The sequence below is a fragment of the Argiope bruennichi genome, chromosome 8 (genome assembly GCF_947563725.1).
Source record: "Argiope bruennichi chromosome 8, qqArgBrue1.1, whole genome shotgun sequence".
NCBI lineage: Eukaryota > Metazoa > Arthropoda > Arachnida > Araneae > Araneidae > Argiope > Argiope bruennichi.
This window is the reverse complement of record NC_079158.1, coordinates 82,333,480-82,356,622: the sequence shown is the minus strand read 5'-3', so window position 1 is coordinate 82,356,622 and position 23,143 is coordinate 82,333,480. Positions and strand designations below refer to the sequence as shown.

The 23,143-nt window shown below is 28.5% G+C and overlaps 2 protein-coding genes across 2 annotated transcripts; both read right to left on the bottom strand.

The window, feature by feature from the left end:
• Positions 1-7,895: 7,895 nt before the first annotated feature.
• On the bottom strand, positions 7,896-14,771 carry LOC129981209 (mpv17-like protein 2). The gene is made up of 2 exons (XM_056091952.1): positions 14,627-14,771; positions 7,896-8,544 (listed from the first exon to the last, which is right to left on the bottom strand). Exon 2 carries the CDS (start codon positions 8,524-8,526, stop codon positions 7,927-7,929), a length of 600 nt encoding a protein of 199 aa, XP_055947927.1. The 5' UTR covers positions 8,527-8,544; positions 14,627-14,771; the 3' UTR covers positions 7,896-7,926.
• On the bottom strand, positions 12,715-14,633 carry LOC129981208 (acid phosphatase type 7-like). The gene has a single exon (XM_056091951.1). It carries the CDS (start codon positions 14,321-14,323, stop codon positions 13,013-13,015), a length of 1,311 nt encoding a protein of 436 aa, XP_055947926.1. The 5' UTR covers positions 14,324-14,633; the 3' UTR covers positions 12,715-13,012.
• Positions 14,772-23,143: the final 8,372 nt, after the last annotated feature.

Below are 23,143 nucleotides of genomic sequence, written 5' to 3'. Positions count from 1 at the left end.
AGAACTTCGACCTATCCGGCTATTTTGTTATGTCTGGCTATTAACTATTTCGTTATCTGACCTACTCTTCTGCCACATTAGGCCGGATACTCGGGAGTGTAATGTACTAATTTTTTTTTCTTTATATTTCAGCCAGTGGTTTTCGCAAGTCTCATCACACAGTTTACAGACAACATGTCAATGTATGAAAAAATGTATGTAATGCAATGTATGTAAAAAAAATGTAAAAGTATCATGTCATCAGTAAGAATTTCAAACAAATTCACGATTTAAACTCCACAATTTTTTTGTATGCTGTAAAATATGTTTCTGTTAAGCTTCTCCGTTCAATGCATTCAATCCAATACACCTCTCAAGTTTCATTTCAACCAATTGATCTAATTAAAAGTTCTATAAAGAACAGTGTGGAGGTCATAACTAATCTAATCATCTTCTAATAGAACTGGAATTTTACAGTAACAGATATACAAGTCTGATGATTAAGCTTGTACAAAATTTCATCCATCTAGCCTTTTTTTTTAAATTATATTTGTACAGATTTAGATTGTGAGATAGATTTCTTTTAGACGATTTTATTAAAAAACTTCATGCAAATTAATGATTTTGATGTAAAAACATTTAACAAATTTTTTTCCTTCTAACAAGTTTTATTTTTGAGTCAGCGTGCTCGCAGACAGACGGACCCAATTAAGATATGCTTTTTTCTTAGGATGTAGAGTTGCTTGAAAGTACAGACCAACAGACGGTCAACCTGTAGTTGGATTTGGAATAAAATTTGACTGGCGTTCTACACTATTGATGTTAAATCTCTGTACCGAATTCAGCTATCGAGCTCTCGTTGTTTTCTAATTATTGTGTCAACCATCAGCCATACTTCCTCAGAATTGATTTTGTTCAAAATTTTACAGAAATCTGCAAATTTGGTGCTAAATCTGTTTACCAAATTTCAACCTTCTAGCTCAAAGCATTTTTGAGTTACCATTATCACAGACAGACAGATAGACGGACATATTTTAAGAAGTTTTTCGAACCCAGGGAAGTCTAAAATGTGGAGATTCGTCAAAATCTCGAGCTGGTATTTTTCGATGATAATTATACTTTCTCTATACTACGTATAAGAGAAAGTAAAAAAGGGTTAAATAAGAGTATTTCATTCGCCATAAAAATTAAGATGTATGATATTTTTTATGGCGAGTTAAACTAAAAGAACTAAATAATGAACTGATTTTAAAAGCAATGGAAATGCTTCACCATTTAAATAAAAATAAAATAAATCTTTATATTTTCAACCGATTTTTATTTTTAAAGAATAAGATTTGAAAGCAGTCATGTGATAGACAAAAATCGCAACGCTAAGAAAATTCCACTCCTTAACTCAGATAAAACAACCAGGAAAAAATATTTGCATTCTTTTCTGCAAAATAAATTCATATGATTACGAAATCCATTCTTACAATGCACATTTCCAGACTCTTAAATTTCATGACATGTTTTTAGATTTATTTACATCCAACAACACTATAATATTAAAAAATCGTCATTAGACCAAATTCTTTTCTCACGTAAGAGGAAAAAATATCAAAACAATTCAAATTTTGCCTAGAAGAGAATTCTTAAAATGCGTGAGATAATAAGCTTATTCTCTCATATCGTTTTTTGATTGCAGATGTGACTTAATCATTCTGCGAAGGAATAGCCCCCCCCCCGTTAATTGAGGAAGTAACCTTTTAAATACGAACAATTTGATAGATCTGAAATATTATACCAGTTCTTTTCTATTTCTGAAGATGAAATATACAGAGTATGTAAAAGAAAGACAATGAAAGCTTTTAAAGACATTTAATGGGAAAAATAAAATAGAGTAAAAAAATAATGACAAATATAATACTAACAAATTTTACTGTGATTATAATGTTTTTAAAATGGAAGTTTAAAGAAAAAGAAATCAACGACCGATATTTTTTTCATTTATTTATTTTTATAATGCTATCAATGATTTTTACAAGTACAATACACACCCGATATCCGTCCTAATGTGGCGGAAGGGTAGACCGGATAACAAAAAAGCAGGAGTTCTATGAATTCATTTCTTTGCTTACTAATATAAGAAGAAAAAGTTTTTATACCAAACGCATTTTCTCACCTCTTATTGAGTACTAAGCCCTCCAATTATTTCAAGCCAAGTAAAATGCGGCCCAGTGAATCATGGAAACAGTTGCCAGTAACGTGTCGAGTTAAAATAGAACACTGGTAGTTTATATGTGTGTATATTCTGAACTTACGTTTCAAGAATTTGTTAAAGAAAAAGTAAGTTAAAGGATATAAACTTTTCACATTTTAACATAAATTCTGTAATGCCTAACTTAAATGCCAGGAAATGTAAACAAAACGTTAAAGTAAATCGTAGGCCTAGTTCTTAAGAAAATTGACTTAAAAGGATTTTATTTTGCTCTGATAAATGATTACACGGATATGAAAATGTAGCCCTAAGATAAGAGTCAACATTTACAGTTCTTGGTTTTTGAAAAAGTTCTTAATAGATGACTGCTTCTGCAACGCTTTGCCGTCCTCATTTAATTACGACAAAAGAAAACTAGATCGGATAGTACGAAAGTCGGTTAGTCACGAACATAATAATCGGGAGTGTACTGTATTTCAATTTCTTTTGCGTAGTGCCGTCTTCGCTGCAACGTTTTTTCTTTCTGATTATCCATAAAAAGTACTTTATATACATGAATAAAAATTAGTAAAATCTATACGAATTTTTCACAAATGATATTATTAAAATAATGATAAGAATAAGAGCAATAATAGACTAATAATTCCAATACTTTAAAGAACGGATATCGGAACGAATAACGGAACGGAAGTTAATTTAATCTGTTGCAAATGATGATGCTAATATCTATATTAATTTTTATGTTAACCTAATTTACATAAATAAATTGTTTATTGCATATTTTATTCCAATATTAAATATAAATCCTAAAAATGTTTACCATATTTTTAATGCGAGTTTATAATAGAAATTCAACGATGAATCATTGTAAGTAAATAATTTCAGTTACTTCATCACAATTCGAAAATGCAACAATTATTAAAAAAACAAGCAGTCACGACAGTGAAAATATTTGTCCTCACAGCCTCCCTATCCAATCCAATTAGTAAAAAATTCACTAAGCCACTCCCTACCTCAAAAAAAAAAAAAAAAAAAAAAAAAACGACGCCGTGAAACAAATAAAATAATAAATTGTGGTATTTTGTTATTTATTACCTCACACAAATTTGTGTAATAAAGAACTAAGTTATAAGTAAAAATGGTAAATAAGTAATTTTTTTTTATATAGTTAATATTTCAAATACAAAAGTTTAATAAAAGAAAATTGCAAAAGCAATTGCTTCATAACCTTACAAAATACTAGCAGCCTTCAGAGGCGGCGTTAGCAGGGGGGGGAGACAATTGCCCCCCTGTCGGCAACTGCGTGCCCCCCCCCCCCACGTCGGCGAGAGATTGAGAGTTTTGTCGGCAAAATTTTTCACCACTTCAAAATGGTTGTGGAAAAGCACACAATCTCGCATATGAAAATTTAAAAAACATCTTAAAGTTAATATGTTGTAAACAATCAAAATATCGAAGTAACTGTTAAAGCGATTTGACTATGTTTGGTAAAATAATCGATAGGGTGGCAGGTCAATACGATGCGGCATTTTGCGGACGATTTTTGATCGCCTGACAATGAATGCAATTTGATAGATGTAGAAGTGAAATTCACAGATTTTCAGGTTTTTGATTGAAATGTCGTTCATTAAGCTTCCAATTTGCATTACTTTTGGCAATATATCCGACAGGATGAATAAGTTATCGCATTTTGCGGACTATTTCTTGATGACCGACTATGAACTGAATAGATGGAAGTTCGCTAATTTTCAGACATCTTATATAAATGTCTTTCATTCGGCTTATAATTTGCTTTACTTTTTGCAAAATAACCGCCAACATGTAAAATGAGTAAGAAGTCACATTTTTGCCGATTAATCTTTGTCTTTCGGATAAGGCGTTATCATAAGCTATGAGAAAAAAATTATTTTTATCGAGTATTTCGATTATTTGCAAGTGAAATTATTACGGAAAAATACTTTTATATTTTACAAGGATAGGGCGATAGAGTTGTTTTTCCCTAATTCGGAATTCAATCAATCATTTTATGAGATTTTTAGATTATAAAACGAATCATTTTATTCATCTAATTGTTACTTCTTCAGTGATGAATTGGTAAATTTATTTTATTTACTTCACTGTGAGAATTCTCTGACTAAAATCTAGTTTATGGTTAAACTAAATTTAATAAAACACTCTTTTCTCTCAATACTCTTGTGCTTAAAAAATTTCTTTTTCATTTGTTTTCTTTTAAATACTCTTTGCAGTAAAATCTATATAATTTCTGATGCTTCTAAATTTTTAATAAATTTTAGATAAAGATGTGTTGATAAAATGATAATGTCTTGGTTAAAATATTTATTCTATGAATAAATATTTTATATTTTATTATAAATATTTTATATTTATATTAAGTAATTTATTCTATGAATATTTGTTCATAGAATAAATATTTATTAGTCATTTGAGACACTGATGAGTTTTCAAGTGATTTTTGCATTTTAAATTACTTAATACTTTCACTTAATTGTAGATTAAAAATTTAGTAATTCGATGCGCGATCCAGACTTGTCATTGTATACGAAGGGATTAAGAAAAGCCAATGCATGCAATTGAGGGGATAAAAATAATTTTTTTGGAGGAATATTAGCTTGCAATAGCTTCGAGGGAGACAAGTACTTAACCACACGAACACGTGCTTAAAAATGAAGATAGAGGAGTTCATATTCTAGATCTAAATGTTTTTTAAAGTCTGATAGCTTTTTAGCCTATACATATTAGATGGGAAACCTAATGCTTAAGCCGCTCATTTTTCACAAGTTCATTTTTCAATCTTACTTAAAATAGTTAAGTTAGTATATATCTTTGCAAAATATCTTCCCAACCTTCTTAAGAAACATCATTGTACCTTTTCAGCATTCTATATTGTTCATGTCCGAACAATAGTAAGTTTTTGTTGTACGCGCTCGCTTATTCGCCTCCGTTTCGAAATATATCTGAATTCTTGCTCGTTGTTGCAATTCTTATAAAAATTATTTTAGGTAGGAGACTATACAAAAGAAAAAAAAAATCGGTTCTTGGCGAAAATACTGAATATAATTTTTACATTCTTTATAATATAATTTCTACTTTTTGAATATAATTTCTACATTCATTTTAAATAGCTTCCATGATGAGAACATGTATTTGTTCAATTAACAGTGACACAGCATTATGCCGCAGCCTGCGTTTCTATCTATATACTACAGTCTAGAATGAAATATAATTGTATTTTTCCAAAATTATATCTTAACGCAAGTGAATCTCAAGAGTCTCATCAAAAATAGATTCAAATATTGACAATTTTTTAATGGTCAGTAAAAAAAAAAAAAAAAAAAAAAAAATGAGAACATTTTTTTTTGCAAATATCTTTGTTAATTTTTAACAATGAAAGAAAGTATCTCAATAAAAAAAGAAGCTAAAAAATACTTAATTTCCTTTAATTAAATATAAAAACTAATTATTATGATTTATTTTGTAACCAAATTAGGGAAATTGTGACTGCCCCCCCCCCCGTCGGCAAGTCTCTACCGCCGTCTCTGGCCGCCTGTAGCGATTAATTGGTTCGTTATGAGTAAAAGTTGTGTTTATTTCAGTTCAATCTCTCACGCAAAATTTAATGATTATGATTACTTGAAAAAAGTAATTTCAAGCTACAACCTGTTATAGACATTAAAACACTGTTATTTTAATAGCCTTACACCTGTTCTATCCAATGTATATATGAACCATCCTAATTATGTTCAATGAAATCATAATGCTATTAAGAAAGTAACTGTTCGATTCATCTAATTTTCGCACAATTATAACCGTTTTCTTATATCTCATATAAATTACACAAATATTAATAGAATCTTTCTTCCTTAACTTTTACAATGAAAGGAAATCATTTATTAAATACTCGTTAAAACAATGAAAGCTGATTCAATTTCATTTTATCAACAGAGTTTATTGTTAAAAAAAGTCCAGGAACAATTGGCCGGGAATTAAATTGGTATCAATAACAAGTTATTTTTTTAAATTTTAAAACGGCGCAAAAATTAATTATGTCTAATAATGCTTTTAGAAATTAGTAGTGAACGTCAAAATTTCGCTTAATTAATTTTTTTAATTATTCCTGGTGCATCGCTTAATTAATGTTTTTTAAATAATTATTTCCTTTACATCTTTCAAAGTATGTTTGCAAATTTGATAGCTTTAAGTCATACAAACTGTCCTGTTGAATGCCCAACACACACACACATTCTAGTTATTATTAAATTACTTGATATGACAATTATCAAAATAAGGTTACACTGTATGATTTTTTTGTCTTTTTTATATATTTTATAGCAAATTCGTTGATAATATCATCACAATATATTTTTGTTTTTCAAATTCGGATTTTATAGATAAAATGCCTTAAGTGTAAATCTTACTTGTCGAATACTGGATAGCAAGTAATATATATATATATATATTCCATCAAGAAAGATTTTTTCGGCAAATGCGAAGGAAATTGATAAGACTAATATAATTTCCAGAATATTAACAAAACTTCAAGCACGATTCAAATAAAATGACTTTAAATAGATATTTGTATCATTCCGATTCTGGGAAGAAAAACTCTACACTAAATTTTAGTTTTATTACGTAAATCGATGTAAAATCATTTATTTTCCTGAAAGTTGATTTTTAAAATATTAAGATCGTTTTCTATCAGCTAGTGAATAATTTTTTCCATTATATATTTTAAAAAAAATCAAATGGGATTTTATTTTCGAGATAAACTCCGAATTTCTTAAAAGAAGTAATTGCACTTTTGATAAAGATTAGAATTATATTGTAGCAACCAAACTTATCACAGATTGGTGTATCCGAAATGTTCTCGTATGATATTCACGTTCGTATAATAATAGTAATAAAGCCAGATTTTTTCTCGCAAAATTAATGAGTTTACGAGGATTTGCGACTTGTGCTCAAAGACCCTTCTTAATCTGTCTCTGGCAACAAGATAAATAATATTAACGGAATAAAAATCTTTGAAACAATTTAGTCGCGTTTTGCTAAATTTATTTATATTATCATCCGTGCATATATGTCAAATATTGTTCAAAGCGATCGCCTATTAAATAACAACAAATAAAAAATTGACAAACAAAACAGTATTTATCTAAATAATTTGAAGACACAGTGAACTTTCGATTATTCGTGGTTGTTAATTCCATAACATTGTGAAATCTCACTAAAAAAATGTAAAAAAGAAAAAAAAATGTTTTAACATATATATTAAAAAAAAACTGCGCATTTATTTTTTTATATTTCTGCAACAGAAGGAAACAAAAAACTTTTAGAATAATAACTGATAAATAATAGCCCCCTCCCAAAAAAAAACACCATATAATAATTCCTACATTTTATTTTTTTATATTAATAACAATTTTAAATGAGTTCAAAGTGTGTTCTTTTCTTGCCCATTTAAATTAATGTGAGAGACAGTTCAGCGTTTTGAATCATGCCTTCTTTTGTTTTTGGAACCTAATATAAAATTATCCCTAAAATAGCTTCATTGATAGTTCTATTTATTTCTAACAATAGAAATACTGTTGTAGAAAGGGCTGGATGAAACGAAATTTTCGTTTTCATGATAGTAAGCATTTGTTGGAATATACTGTTTAGAATTAAGTTGGGAGAAACAGAGAAAGAAATACACTTGACATTTAAAAAAATAAATTAAGATTTTTTTTTATTTATGACTCATCATTTACAGCATCATTTTTCAATTTACACCTATATTTAACGTATGGTGAATAGATGTCAAAACCAAATGAAATAAAATTATCGAAAAGAACTCGATACCTCAATGGCAATAAATAAAAATTAATGAATTGTGCTGGTGGCCATACTATCCACTCTGCCGTATAAATCTTCTTTCCTTTTTCCAACAATTCATCTTTTAAATGTTTCGTGGATCCTTCTAAGATAGCAACTGTCCCAAAATATACAGTAAGGTTGACTGGTGAGAACAGTATCTGATCATACAAGACTTTTTTGACAATGCATCTAAGTGAAGAACCAGGTATAAATACATCTACTAAAATGTACCAATAATGTGTCAGTACTCCAGTGGTGAGGCCAGCAGCTCCCATATGATAGGTCCTAACAGGCTTCCAGCTGTCTTCTCTGTCTGTGAGAATTTCGTAATGTTGCTGCACTAGATCCCCAGCAACACCCATAGCCATGGAAAAAGTAGCATTGGTCAGTAACAGGTGCTTACGGAAGAGAAGACTATTAACTGAAGAGGATACCTTGAATGCCTTCTTGATGAACGAACTCATAACTGCTGCCATTATCGTGAACTGGAGTTTCTGAAATTACGCAGGATATTAATTTTGAACAGGTAGAATAAGTTCTCCCTGTAGGAGGAAGTAATTAAAATTGTTTAGTTATCCAAAATAAATGGAAATTTGTTGGAAAAAAAATGGAATTTTGTTTCAGTATGAATACAAAAACACTGAAGTTTCTCTTCATTATAAAAATGCATATGGGAGTTTATTATGTTTTCAAACTGAGCAATAATAACTTAAAAGTGCAAAAGTTCTAGCTATTTAATTATATATATATATATATATATGTCTAACAAGTAATTCATTTAATTAACACAATCACTTTATGTGATTTTTTAAAAAAAAATTATTTAAGTAATTTGTTTGGTTAACAAAATCACTTTATGCGATTTTTTTTTAAAAAAAATTATTTAACTTAGATATTAAGTTAGTAATAAATGCCTGTTATATAATTTTGGATAATGTTTAGAAATATTTGTTAATATTAATTAAAATTCTTTGAAAATATCTATTCTTCAGTAATTTGTTGATACTAATTATATGTAATACTTCTATAAGAAGTATTATTGATGACTGCATTAGCAATGTTGTAGGGTATGTGATACAAGAACCAAATTTAATAATGCTGCAGCAAATGATGATTTAATATAGCGTAATTCGCAATAAAGAAAAATCTAATTATTCTCCAAATATTATTAAGAATAATAAAAAAAGATCTTGATTGAAAAATAATTCATTTAAAATTTCAGAATTCAGTAAAATTTTATTTTGTAAAAAGGCATTTAGCATAATCAGCATTTGTTCTGAGGTTACTAATTTAGCATGGGTTATAAAAGAATTTGCCAAAACAGGAAAAGGCACATCTTATAAATCCAATCAACAATCAAAATTTATTTCAGCCATTTAAAATGATTAAATAATAAAATTTGGCCAGACAAAATAAAATATGCAGATTCAACATTATAAAAAATAAACATCATGATCGGCCCAATTAACAAATAATAAAGGATAACAGAGAACACTGACATTGAAATGAACTAAATGCTGCAATATAAATTTATTATTATAACTTATCTTGCAACATATTTTCACTTTAATTCAGAAAATTAATTTTTAATGAAGAATTTTTAAAAAACAAAATTTTTAGCATATTATATTATAGCTACTTTATTTAATATAAACATAAAAAAAATCATATTTTAATATTATGAACTGTATTTCATATGCAAGGTATTGTAACAACACCTAGTTATGGTTTTCTAGGAATGTAATATATGATTTCCAATTTGTAAAAAATAAATATCTGCAGAAAATATACACATTTGAACAGCTTCTTTATCTCATAAAAACTTCAAAAAAAAGAAAATATTATTTTAACAAATTACTGAGAGTTCACATTTAATTAAAGTGAAATTTCAAATCTAATTTGTACGTTGAAGAATTGAATATTATAATTTAATTCTTATAAAACAAATATGAGGAAAGTCAGATTTGAATTTTTATTTTACTTTAACCATTATGTATATGGTTATGAAAATGTATGGAAGTTGGATGAGTTTTATATTTAAATATTCTTAAACAAAAACTATAGTTCAAATTAATTCTTCATAACAAACAATTTTTTTTTTATAGAAGTAGGCATAAAATATCATTCTTTGAATTACACTTTTCATCTTCATGCTTAAAATTTTAATTCATTATAAATTAATTCATTTTTCTTTAAAAATACAAGTATTCAAGAGGTACAGAATTTATTTATCACCAAATACTTTAAGTTGATTAAATGTTTTATAGCACTGTTATAGTTTGTTGAAATTCCTTTCATTAATTAGTATAAATGTATTATTGAGTTGATATACATAACTTCTCAATAATTTTTGTTAAAAATCAGACAAGCAAGATGTTAATATAATTCAAAATTTTCAATTCCTTCAAAAATTTTAACCTGTCCATGTTTATTAAAATAATTTTTTTATTGAGCAAGTTTATATAATTCAAAGTAAAAAATTTCACTTTTTTTCAGTTAAAAATTCCATACAATGTTTCAAACTTTAAAATAATCCATTTTAACATTGAAATATATTCTAATTAATTTTATGAAAACTTTCATTTAAAGATATCTATAAAATATTATTAAACTTCAAAGAAGTTCAAGTTTACTGCACTATCAAAATAATTCTAGATTTTACTGTGTACAAGAAATAAATTAGAAATTAAAAACTTTAAAAGATTTGTTTATTTTATTTTACAGAGACAGTATTATAACAGAGAGTAAAATTATTACATAAGAATTATAGGATGAGCTAAAAATACAGATTTAATTTGAATTTGCGTTAGTAAAATCTAATTTAAATTATAAATAACTTCTTTTTTTGTTTTGTTTTGAAGGATAAGGCACATATGCCACGAGTATTCAGCTTTTAAAATGTATATTAGGAAAGTGCAAAACTAAATTTTTACCAATAAAAAAATTTAATGAACAGAAAATTCCTATAAAATACTTTGTTTATTATTTATAACTTATGTTTATACTTTAGGTTTGTTATTTATAATTTGTTATTTATTTAAATAATGTTTATTTATAATGTGATTGCTAAATAAAAATATTCTAACTAGAAAAATAGGAAGCTAGATTTATTCAAGACATTTAATAACTTTTGAGTATAACTGAAATACTTATATGAAATTTTTAAAGAGTAATTTTGAAATTTTAACAACTTATAGAGGGAAAATTGCAATATTTTATTTGCATTCAAAATGGTAAAAACCAGCAATAGATATGGATATTTGCCTTTACAATATATAAAATTTAACAATGAATCACTAAAACAATAGATATTATTTTCTTTGTATAGTTTTTTTAATTTCATATTTCGCAGTATCTGTTCAAATATATTTTAATTATTAATTGGAAATAAGTATAAATAATTGTAGATTAAATTTCTTAATCATTTTTTTTAAAAAAATATGATATTGAAATACAAACATAAATAAAACTATTAATCTGATCCATGACTAATATTCTCATTGAGCAATTTTTTTCACATCTGTTCAAAGCCAAAAAAGGAAACATTATTATACACAGTTCCTGATTGAGACAAGAAAGATACAGAATTGGTTAAAGGAGAATTTAAACTTGATCCAATTCACACTAGGCAAGAAGTACAATCAAGCATTTGAATAAACACCAAGAGCTAATGAAAATACTACAATCAATTCGAATGAAAATTGGTCAGAGAGAAGTAATATAAAATGAAATAATTTTTTTTAATACACGAATTTTAAGCAAAGTTAATGATTCAATTTCATTATTTTCTTAAATTACTGATATGAACAATTTTAGCAACTTCCAGATTTCAAAATGCTACTTTTCAATTTTCTTGATCTTATATTATTTATAAAATGTGAACAGGGAGAAAATCAATCATTTTAATTTCCAGGGTTTAATATAGAAAAAAAATTAATAGAAAAATCATTTAAAAATTAATAAATTGAAAAAGAACATTAAAAAAATTACATACTTACTGTTTTTTAATGAGACTTTTTTAATATTTCATAACAGACCATTTAAAAATATTTAATAACACAATTCTAAAAATTGAAGTCAAGGCAGCAACACAAATTTGAGTTTCAGAGAAAGCCTCTAATCGCATTCAAATTTCTTAAAGTTAGTAAATATAGACATATTTAAGATTTTAAATTACGACAACTTCAAGAATCATACATTCCTTATGAAATGACACTATGTCTCCATTCATACAATCTGTTAATTAAAAGTAACGATATAATTCTGATATAAAAGTGAGATATTGTAAAAGTTAAAACAGCCCTGATGACAATTTTTTTTATTATTTGTGTAAGAAAACAATAAATTTGTCAATTATTAAATACTATAAGCATATATTTGTTTTCAAATCATGAAGCCTAAATGTATAATCTTACAAACAACATAATATTTTTATAATACATTCTTAAAAAGAAATCATTAAATTATTTTATATTATAGAAAAATATTTGTGATTTTTTTTTCAAAAAGAAAAAAGGAAGAATGTGAAAAAAAATTATTATGCCATATAAAAATAAACAAAATTTTGAATGCAATGCTAAAAAAATTTCTTACTTTTTCACCTTAAAGGAAAAATGGAAACTGAAAAATACACTGAAAGATAAACAGCAAAGAAACAACACTAATCAGCATATATAAATATCTTTAATAGACAAAAACTGATTTACAATAAATTGAGATATGACAACAAAGAAACTAAAAACATACACAAACATAAAAAAGGAACATATCAAGACTGGTTAATAAAAGTGACCTAGTAACATAAGCATTTAAGTATAAACAAAACTTATCAGTATTTACCATAACATTGACATGTAAAAGAAGAGTTGTGGTCACAGAATAAAATATATCACATTATGTCATGAATTAAAATAATAAAAAGAAGTAAACATCTAAGATAATATTAAAGTTTAACAGTTAAAATCATAGCCATGCTTCTGGGCCATGTTTCTCTTTGATAAGCATCATTTTATCAAGAATTTTGCCATTCTGATCATCTGATACTTGCTCCATGTACAAATGTGTATTATTTATGATCATCAAACGAGTATAACCATAATCAGAAAACCTTGCAGCACTCCATTCTGCTGGTTTCTTCACGAATGGGTCAAGTCTTTCTTGACAGCCAGCTGAACCAGTGATAATATGAACGGGAGCTTTAGGATTAGTATAAGGTTCATCATAACTACCATTATAGACTTTATAATCATATAATGGCCACATCCTTTCATAAAGATGCTCATGAGCCCACAATTCTAGATCAACTCCATACTTATAAAACAGATCTTCCAAACCATATGCATGGAGAAGAGGCAGGCCTTTCCTAATAATACTTTCATGTAATTTACAATCATCTGTATCATCAGTGCTGCAGTACATAGGTCGATGCCCCATTGTTATGATCCATGGTCGTTTGGCTCTGTTTTCAGGAAGAGTAGCCTTTTTCAGATCATTTTCCAGCCATTCGTACTGATGAGCTATTTGAGTCCATCCATACCATACATAGAAATAAAATTCGGTCGAAAAAGCAATGATGTGCGCTGGTCCAATATCAAAACTGTAGAAAAAGTTATTTATATTTCCTTCTTGATTCATCATGCTGAATCGATTTACGTAATTAGAGAAGTTGTAAGCCTCTTCATGATTACCGACACATACTTGGTATGGCAGGTATGCAGCAATAGGTTCGATCTGTCGCATGAATTCATCACCAATTTGTGCATTTTCAGAGTCTAAATTATAAGCCATGTCTCCAACATGTAACAATGCATCATACATACCTTTCTGAACTTCTTCTTGTATGCGTGGCAAAGACTGAGCATTATAATTACCCAGATCACCATAAACAACAAGTCTTGGGCTCCAATCAGTACCATTTTTTATTGTGGTGAACCAGTATATGGCACTCCAACCATCAGTGCTACCACAGTGATAGACATATTCAGTTCCAGGCACTAAATCAGTCAGTAGAACTCTGTGTATGTACAAAACCCGAGCGCTGGATCCACCGTCGACAAATTTTGTCATATAACCAGTTTTTCGTTGATTTAATTTGACTTTGCCATATTCCACAGTTGATGTATTTGTCGGATCAAAAGTGGTCCATGTTACTATCATTTCCGTCGGATTTTTTCCTAACGATATATGGACCTGTTCTGGTTGAGTATCTAACACGGCAAAAATACATGGCACAAAAAACAAGGCCGCGGGAAGCAGCGTAACAGACCACCACATTTTCGGGAGTTTCTCCAATAACAATCACTTTCGACAAACAGAGCAAGCTGGATTGACTGTCAAAGTACTAACAGCAAATAAATAAAGCTGTCTATCAAGATACGCAGATATTCATGATAACGATTTGATCACGAGGACAAAAAAGGACGAATAGGGAAATCGAACAAATACAACTACATTACATAACAATTCCCCTGTGATGCAACCGTAGAAGTACTCTTTCTAACAAAAAGAAAATAATATTCACAAATTTTATGAAAATGAAACGAACAAAGGTATTCAGAGAATCGCAAGAAATATTACCTAATTTCCATATGTTTCTAAGAAATTCAGCTATGTCGAAATTCTCCACCTGCTACTTACTGCACCATGTTTATTTTCTTTTAGATCGATTGTAGGCGGTTGCAGTTAATAATAGAAAATGTAAAGTATTTCAATCTTTGGATGAAGCCGCACATATGGCTAAGTGGCTAAGTAAATAAATTCTTGAAGAAAAGGGGAAACTGGAAAAAATGAGACGATGAGACGAAAAACGTATTTGTAAGGTATGCTTCCACTTTGAACTAAATTACTTGTCGGGAAGCTAGAAGAAAAATTGTAACATTTTTTTGGGAAAAAAAAATGAAAAAATGCTTATATCTTTAGATGCATTCGCGATTCTTTGAGCATAAATATGCATTTATAATATGCCCCCAAACATTCAACAATTTTATTAATTTTTACGCTAGAGAAATTATTTTTCAAATACATTTTTAAGTAATTTGAAGGATTCTACAATTTGTTTCAAACACGTGTCAAGTTAAATCAATCAAAATTACATTATTTAAAATTATTTTCTCATTACCATTCTTTTATTAATTAAAGTTCATAAGATATTTGACAATCATTAACACTTAGCATTGTTATAATGAATTTAAGTGATTTATAGTAAAATAAAATTGTTTAAATAATTAATATAAAAGCCGCTCTACATCAAAAATGCAGTTAACACAAATGATGTACTGCTTAATGCCATTCCAGTTTTATCCACAATTTTCAAATTAAGTATTGAACCCATACTCTGTCATCAGAACTGCGGCCCCGTTCTGCTTGAAAATTCAATTTCGCTGTGCAAGCAGGCGTGGTGCTCGTTGAATTCGCCGTGATAAAATGTTCACCCACTGATTGGCACGGTGAAACTTAGGGATAGGGACTTCCGTCTCAGGTGCTGCCCTCGTCATCTGACAGCTGTTCAAATTTTCGGGGTTTGTACTAAAATAATCTTGAAGATGTTTCAAAATGGGATATTAATGTGATATAATATGTCGTTTAGAATTGCACTATGGATCTATGTAAGCTAAGCAAAATCATTCTGCTTTTTCGGAACCTGTGGATGGTTGAAAATCCTCATGTTCACCTTCTCCCTCTTTATTTTCTTCTTTGGATATTTTCCTTAAATCTTCTTTTCCCTTTTATCTTCTGTTACTTAACCCTTCAACGGCTATAAAGAATATCTGTTAGATTCTATCTAAGGGGAATCTTTAAAGCTAAATCTGATCTTTGAAGTTAAAATTTAATGCATTTTTTTCCTCGTTGCAAATTAAAAATTAAAACAAAATGTCTAATTACATGAATCGCGCAAGTTGTAATATTTTACAACTTGCTCAAGATTTTATTAAATTTTTGCCAATTGTACAGTTTTAGATTTTTACTTGATTTATAAGGATATATTATGATTAGTAAAATAATTAAAACAACTTTTCAAAAAACTTAAATCATAGGTGAAATAAATGAATAATTAAAAAATATTAGCTGTCTAACCTTAAATTAAAATCTACGAAATACCTCCTCCCCCCATTTTTTAGCTACTAACTAAAATGGGGTGCATGTTCACAACTCTCATTACCCATTTCGGCTGAGCATTGACAGTGCTGACGTGATAGGGCCCTTCAAAAGAATCATGTTTCATGAAAATTCAGAATAAAATTATAAATGCCACTGCAAAATGTCCTTTGTATAATGCATTTCTGTTGCAACTAGTCCCTATCTCCCTTGCAAATTTTATGTTAATCAACCACTGCCTTTAGGAAAGCAATACATATGCAAATGATTAATATTTTATTTTTCAAAATTTCTTTGGTGAATGGCAGTTTGAGAGCTGGAAGAAACAACAATGATGTATCTCGATCATTGATTTTTTTTATTATTATTTTCTAGTATGCGAAGCACAGAGAAAGTATTGTAATAATAATAATAATAATAATAATAAATCTAACTCGAGATTTTGACGAATCACCGGGTTTTAGACCTCTCTGAGTTCGAATAACACATTTTTGGAAGCCTGTCTGTTGGATGTCTATCTGTCTGTCTGTTTGTGACAAACATAATTAAAAAGAATTGAGCTAGACGAATGAAATTTGGTATATGGTCTTTACAAGAAATTTGTAGATTTCTATCAAATTTTGAGCAAACTCCATTATGTGGAAGTCTGTCTGTCCAACTGTTCGAATATAAGGTAACATGATAACTACGGAAATGAAGAGAACTAGATGAATAAAATTCTGTACAGAGATTTAGCATCTCAGTGTAGACATCAATCAAATATTGAGCCAAATTCAACAAAGGGTTGACCGTCTGTCTGTCTGTCCTTTCAGAAACATATAAATGCAATAACTTTAATATATCAAATTTACTACGTGATTTTGTGAGTACAAGTGTAATTCTGTGCTAAAATTTTTGTTTCAATCGGTTGGACCCCCCCCCCCGTCTAAAATAACAAATTGATTTTCGGATACTGTTAGCCACATGCCAGGAATTATCGCCAAAAAACTCGCCACGGATCACACGATAGATTCATTAAAAATGCTAAATTAGTACAAAAGGTTAATATTTCATAACTATTGTAGACCAATGCCATGCAAGTGTTTCTCTGGGATAAGAGTTTCATTAGATAGAATGCGAGAAAATTTTGGCGAGAGCCACTCCCGCTATTATTCATACCATCAACTGTAGTAAGATTTAAATTCATTAAATGTGTAAATAATGTAGTGCATTTTAAGAATATCTTTTAAAATATCTTATGCTTTTAAAACAATATCATTATTACTTTTGCGTGATCTGAATTTTAATGAAAAAGGTACAAGTTTGAAAGGAATGGGTTATGACTAAGCACATCAAATGAGAAAATTCTAGTTTGAGATTTAAAGTACCAGTTATTCTTATCATTTCATATTTACAAATATTTTGTTTTTATAAGATGATAATTTATAGATAAATACTTAATAAGGATTAATTTAAAAAAAATGTCTGGTTACCATCTATTAAGAATTCTGTGTCTTGAAGTGTTTATTTGAAATTTGTTTATAAAGACATAAATAATTTTGTTCGCAAAAATAATAAATTTATATCTTCAAAATTTAAATTAGATAATAATTTTTCTTATGAAAAAATGATTCTGAACAACGAAAGAAATTTAATTTTTAAAATAATAATTTTCATTCTATCAATGATAAAGCAAAGATTTTAGGAGATTTGAATGTTTAATTCATTATTTTTGTTACCATCAGAAGGTAACAACAAAATAATGCAGAATAGAGGATGCATTATTTATTTATTTAATAAAGGGTAGAAAATCGATTTTCGCGAATATAATATCGCCAATGTTGATAGTTTGAATTTTCCTCAACATATACAATGACAACTTCCATACATTGAATTTCTTTAATTCTTTCCTATTTCTATTACTTGCTCTTTCAGTAGCGATAACGGTTCTTTTTATATATATATGTGAAATTGAATATTACTCCAAGATACGTTATCAACAAAAGAGTTTTTCACAGAAAAAAAAATGCGAAATGTTAAAGCATTCTTCTCTTCTTTTTACATCCTTTATCTTGTTTCCCCCCTTTTTTTTCTTATCTTTTTTTTTCACTTAAGGTGATAGTAAGTGTTATAATTGTTGAAAATTTCTTTCACTTCTACGTTTCATAAATAATTTCAACCAGCGTTAAGCATACACAGATCTCTCTGTGAAATGTCTAAGAAATATTTGGTTTAGTACATATATATCATCCACTATTGAAACATAAAAAAAATATTGTTTAAAATTTAAAAAAGGGAAACAGAAAATATCTATTTTGATGCTGTGATTGATATCTAATATATAAAATTCTCGTGTCACAGTTTTCGTTGCCATACTCCTCCGAAACGGCTTGACCGATTTTGATGAAATTTTTTGTGCATATCCGGTATCTATGAGAATCGGCCAACATCTATTTTTCATCCCCCTAAATGTTAGGGGTAGTCAATTATTAATTAAAAACTAACTTTCCCGCCAAAAAAATCTTCCATTTTTCCCAACGCCAACTTTTCCGCCAAAAAAATCTTCCATTTTCCCCATCGCCAAATAAGTAAGGCATCAGTTGTTTTTTTCTCCCAACAGTAATTAGGCTAGGGTTAACATTTTTCGACGGATTATTTCAAACGATTCTGTTTATTTTCTTAATGTTTTATGCATTTAAAATTAAACATTGTTAATTAATCCATGTTTCACATTCATTCTGAAGTACTTTTGAATTAAAATAACACAGAATAAAGGAAATTAAAAATGTCTAATCTGCATAGCGTTACCCCAACTGGCGTAGAAAAATTTACGCATTTGCGTTGACGTAACTGGCGAAGAAAATCCACGCATGCGCATTGTTCTGATTGTTGGCATGACAACCAACGGACGATTTAAATTATTTTTAGGTTAGTTGCATGCTTTTGTAAGTAAAATGTATTTATGTTAGTTATATATTTTTTGTATATGCTTATAGTTTTAAGTACATCGTTTTTTAAGTAGATTTTTTTAAACCTGTTTTCGACCGATTATTTTAAACGATTCATTTTATTTTCTTAGTGTTTGATGCATTTAAAATTAAACATTGTTAATGAATCGATCTGTTCATGATGAATCTGAGAAATTTTTGTTGACAAATTCTTGAGATATTACATAAATTAAGAAAGATATTCTTTAGTGACCATAAAGTTTAAACGCTTAGTGACTCTATTATCAGTAATCATATTATTAAAAAAAATGCTTTGTTTCAGTAAAAAATATTATATTAATTGCAGATTAATCATTTACACTGTAATTTAAAGCATAATTTCTACGAGGGGTAACAGAAAATTAGAGAGATATATATCACGCTATAACTGAAGGCCTTTATAATATTATGAGTGAATTATATGACTATCAAAATTTGAAGTTTTAAAATATTTTGCTGAAGAATCTATTAAAGTTGGAATTGCGTAAAATGTTTAATGGTACGACCGGAGTTTTATCCCCTGCTTGGCGAAATTTTTAAAAATCGCAAACAACGGCCTTGCGAAATGTTCAAAAGCAAAGAAGCAGATGTTCAATTATAGTGCATTATAAAGATTGCCAGCTTTGGTGCGTTATCGCAACTTGGCGAAGAAGGGGGTTAAACTCCGGTTAAACCTATTTAATTATTAAAATTTAAACGAACATTAAGATTGGCGAACCGGCTGGTCGCCAAAGGCGGCTAGTTAAAATATATAATTCAATTTAATTGAAAGAGAAGTGAATCGATTAAAAACAAAGAACTGAAATATGGAGTTTATCGTAAAATTAATGAGAAAATTAATTAAAAAAAACATTCTTATAGTCTTCTTTCTTATTTATTGTTATTGAACATGAAAGACCAATCTTTTTTACCTTCATATGAATAAATTCAATTTCTGCAAAGAAATTGTTATTTGCAAAAGGTGATTGTTTTTATACGGAAAAAAAAAGAAGTCCAAACTGCGTTGATATTTATAACAGTTCTGTAATCCCACCAAATATTTTCCATTTTCATTTTTGGTGTAGTAGGCATTTTACATATTCATTCAGCGTATTAACAAATAATTAGGCATTTCTGAATACTTTTTAAATAACAAATCAAACATTCAGAATATACGAACAGAAATTTAAATCCAGTGGAATATTCTTTTAAGGAAATGCTATCTAAAAAGTATGCGGAAAATAAGTAGTTTGATGTTAAATTTTATTCAGATGAGGTTTTAATAAAAGGAAGAGGGGGAGGGGTGAAGGGTCAATTGTCCCCTGTCGGCAATCGCTTGCACCCCCACCCCCCTCGGCTAAAAAATTAAAGTTCAGTTTCAAAACTATTCATTGCTTTGGTTGCGGAGAACGGCATTAACGAATATGATAATTAAAAAAAAAACTATTTTCAAATTAATATAAATACTTGCAATATGCAGGAAACTGTTGAAGAAGGCAGAATGAATACATTTGGCAAAATAGCTGACAAAATGATGTCAATAAAATGTCACATTTTGTCTAATATGTTTGGGAAAATGGTGGAATATTAGCTTGCCATAACTCCTAGAGAACTAGAGGGAGTAAGCAATCTTCCCAAAACTTTCTCTCATGCTCTCTAATAAAGGTGTTAGCCCAGAGAATACCTTGCATAACATTGACGTACAATAATTATAAATACTAACTTTTGACTTGAATTTAGCATTTTTATTGCATTTATCATATCATTCTTGGCTAGTGTTTTAGTGATTAACCCTTGGCATGCGGTTAATAGTATTTGAAAATCGAATTTGTGTTTTAGACGCGTTTTTACCAACTGATCGAAACAGACATTTGACACAAAACTGTATTTGCAGTCACAAAACTTCAACGAAATTTGATATATTTAAGTCAATGCGTTTTTGAGTTATCGCGTTTATGTATTTCTAAAAATACGGACCCGATAGATAATGAACCCCTTGTAAGATCTGGCTCAAAATTTGATAGTTGTCTATGCCATATATGTTAATTTTGTGTACCGAATTTTATCTAGCTCTCTTCGTTTGTAGTTATCGTGTCAACTTATATTCGAACAATCGGACAGACAGACTTTCTTTAAACAGAGCTTTCTCAAAATTTGATAGAAATCTTTTCAATTTGATATATAGACCGTATACCAAATTTCATCCATCTAGCCGAAAGCGTTTTTGAGTTTTCTTTGTCACAGACAGACAGGCATTTTCCAAAAATGTGTTTTTTCGAATGCAGGGTGGTCTAAAACGTAAAATTCGTGAAAATCTGGAGTTTGAGTTTTTTGACCATTACAATACTTATACTACATATACGAGAAAGTGAAGAAGTGCTTTACGATAAGAATACGCTTAAAAAACAAGATAGAAGATCTTATTGATTTTCAATAAAATGAATTGGTTTTTACATCTTAAATATATACTACATATTAATAAGTACATGAAAAATCTAAAATTTTAGTTCATTTTTGACATGTGCATTTTTCATATCTTATTGAGTATTAAATAAATGATTAAGTTGTACATGTATTTGCAAAATATTTTCTCCAGCCTTCTTAGAAAACAGCATCGTCGTACCTTTTCCGCCTTCTATATTGTTCATATTGAATAGTTGCAAATTTTTGTTCGTGCCTGCGAACTTATTCGGCTCATATTCGAAACACATCTGAATTTCTGCAATTCCTTTAGGTAAGTGACTACGCTAAAAAAAATCAATTTTTGGCGAAAATGTCGAATATTTTTTATTAATTATTCTGTATTTCTGAAGAGTTTCTTTTATAAAATTACTTGATTTTAGTTTCTATATGCATTTATATAGCCTCCATTATAAGAAGCATTCGTTCTTTTATCATTACATGTCATGCAGGCACAATCCATGAAAAGTTGAATGCTATTTTTGTGAAAGTTTTAACACCGATTGCGCTAAAACGCACATAGGCCTGAAGCATCTCAAATTAGAGAAGCAATTCGGGGAGCGCCGATCTTAAAAGTAGGAATGACGAAAAGGAAGAATAAATTATTTCATCAAAAATTCCTCTCTCTTAGACAATGAATGCTCTCATATTCTACAGGATGTCACTTTCAAAGATAAATAACTTTTTTGGGTTGTTCTTTCTTTCTAAATACGTTAAATCTTTTCGTATAATTATATATCGTAGAAGCATTGTTCGCTTTCAAGAAAATTAGCCAATCAAGGAAAACTTCTTGTGAATTTTTAAATTTAATTATTTTATTTTATTCTTTTGCACATATCAGTTTTCGATACTAAGCATTTATAAATTACTGTAGCTCTGTTCGAATATTTCCTTTTTGTTGTTATTAAAATATGTTATAAGTATTGAAAAAGATCGAGATGATTAAAATTTTTTAAAATTCGAACCAAGTTCAAAATAGTAAGAAACGTATTCCTCGTTAAATTCCGATGAAACCTTTTCATGATAAATTAGTTGTTATTGAAATATAAGTATTAAAAAAAAGACTCAAATGATTAGGAATCTTTTAAAATTCGAATCAAGTTCAAAGTAGTAAAAAACGTATTCCACATTAAATTCCGATTAAATATTTCCAAGGCAAATTATGATGATTTAGTACTACAATCTTAGTTTCCATCTATATACTAAAATCTAAAAGGGATTATAACAATATTTTTCCAGAATTAGATCCCTGCAATTAAATCTCAAGAGTCTCATTAAAAATAAAATCCTTTGATAATCTCTAGAAGAAACTGAGAACATTTTTTACAAGCATCCTAGTAAATTTTTGACAACGAGAGAAAAATTATAGGCAATATTTGAATAAAAAAGATAATTAAGACGGCTAAGAATTTTAAAGTGCTAATTAATACTTAATTGAATTTAATTAAATGTAAAATTAATTGTTAAGAGCTATTTTGAAGTTAAATTAGTAAAATCGTGCCTGCCCATCGATAAACTGCTGAATAATCTGTCCATCGATAAACCTCTGATTCTATTGCATTATAATGAAAAATATTTTAATACACTTTTTAGC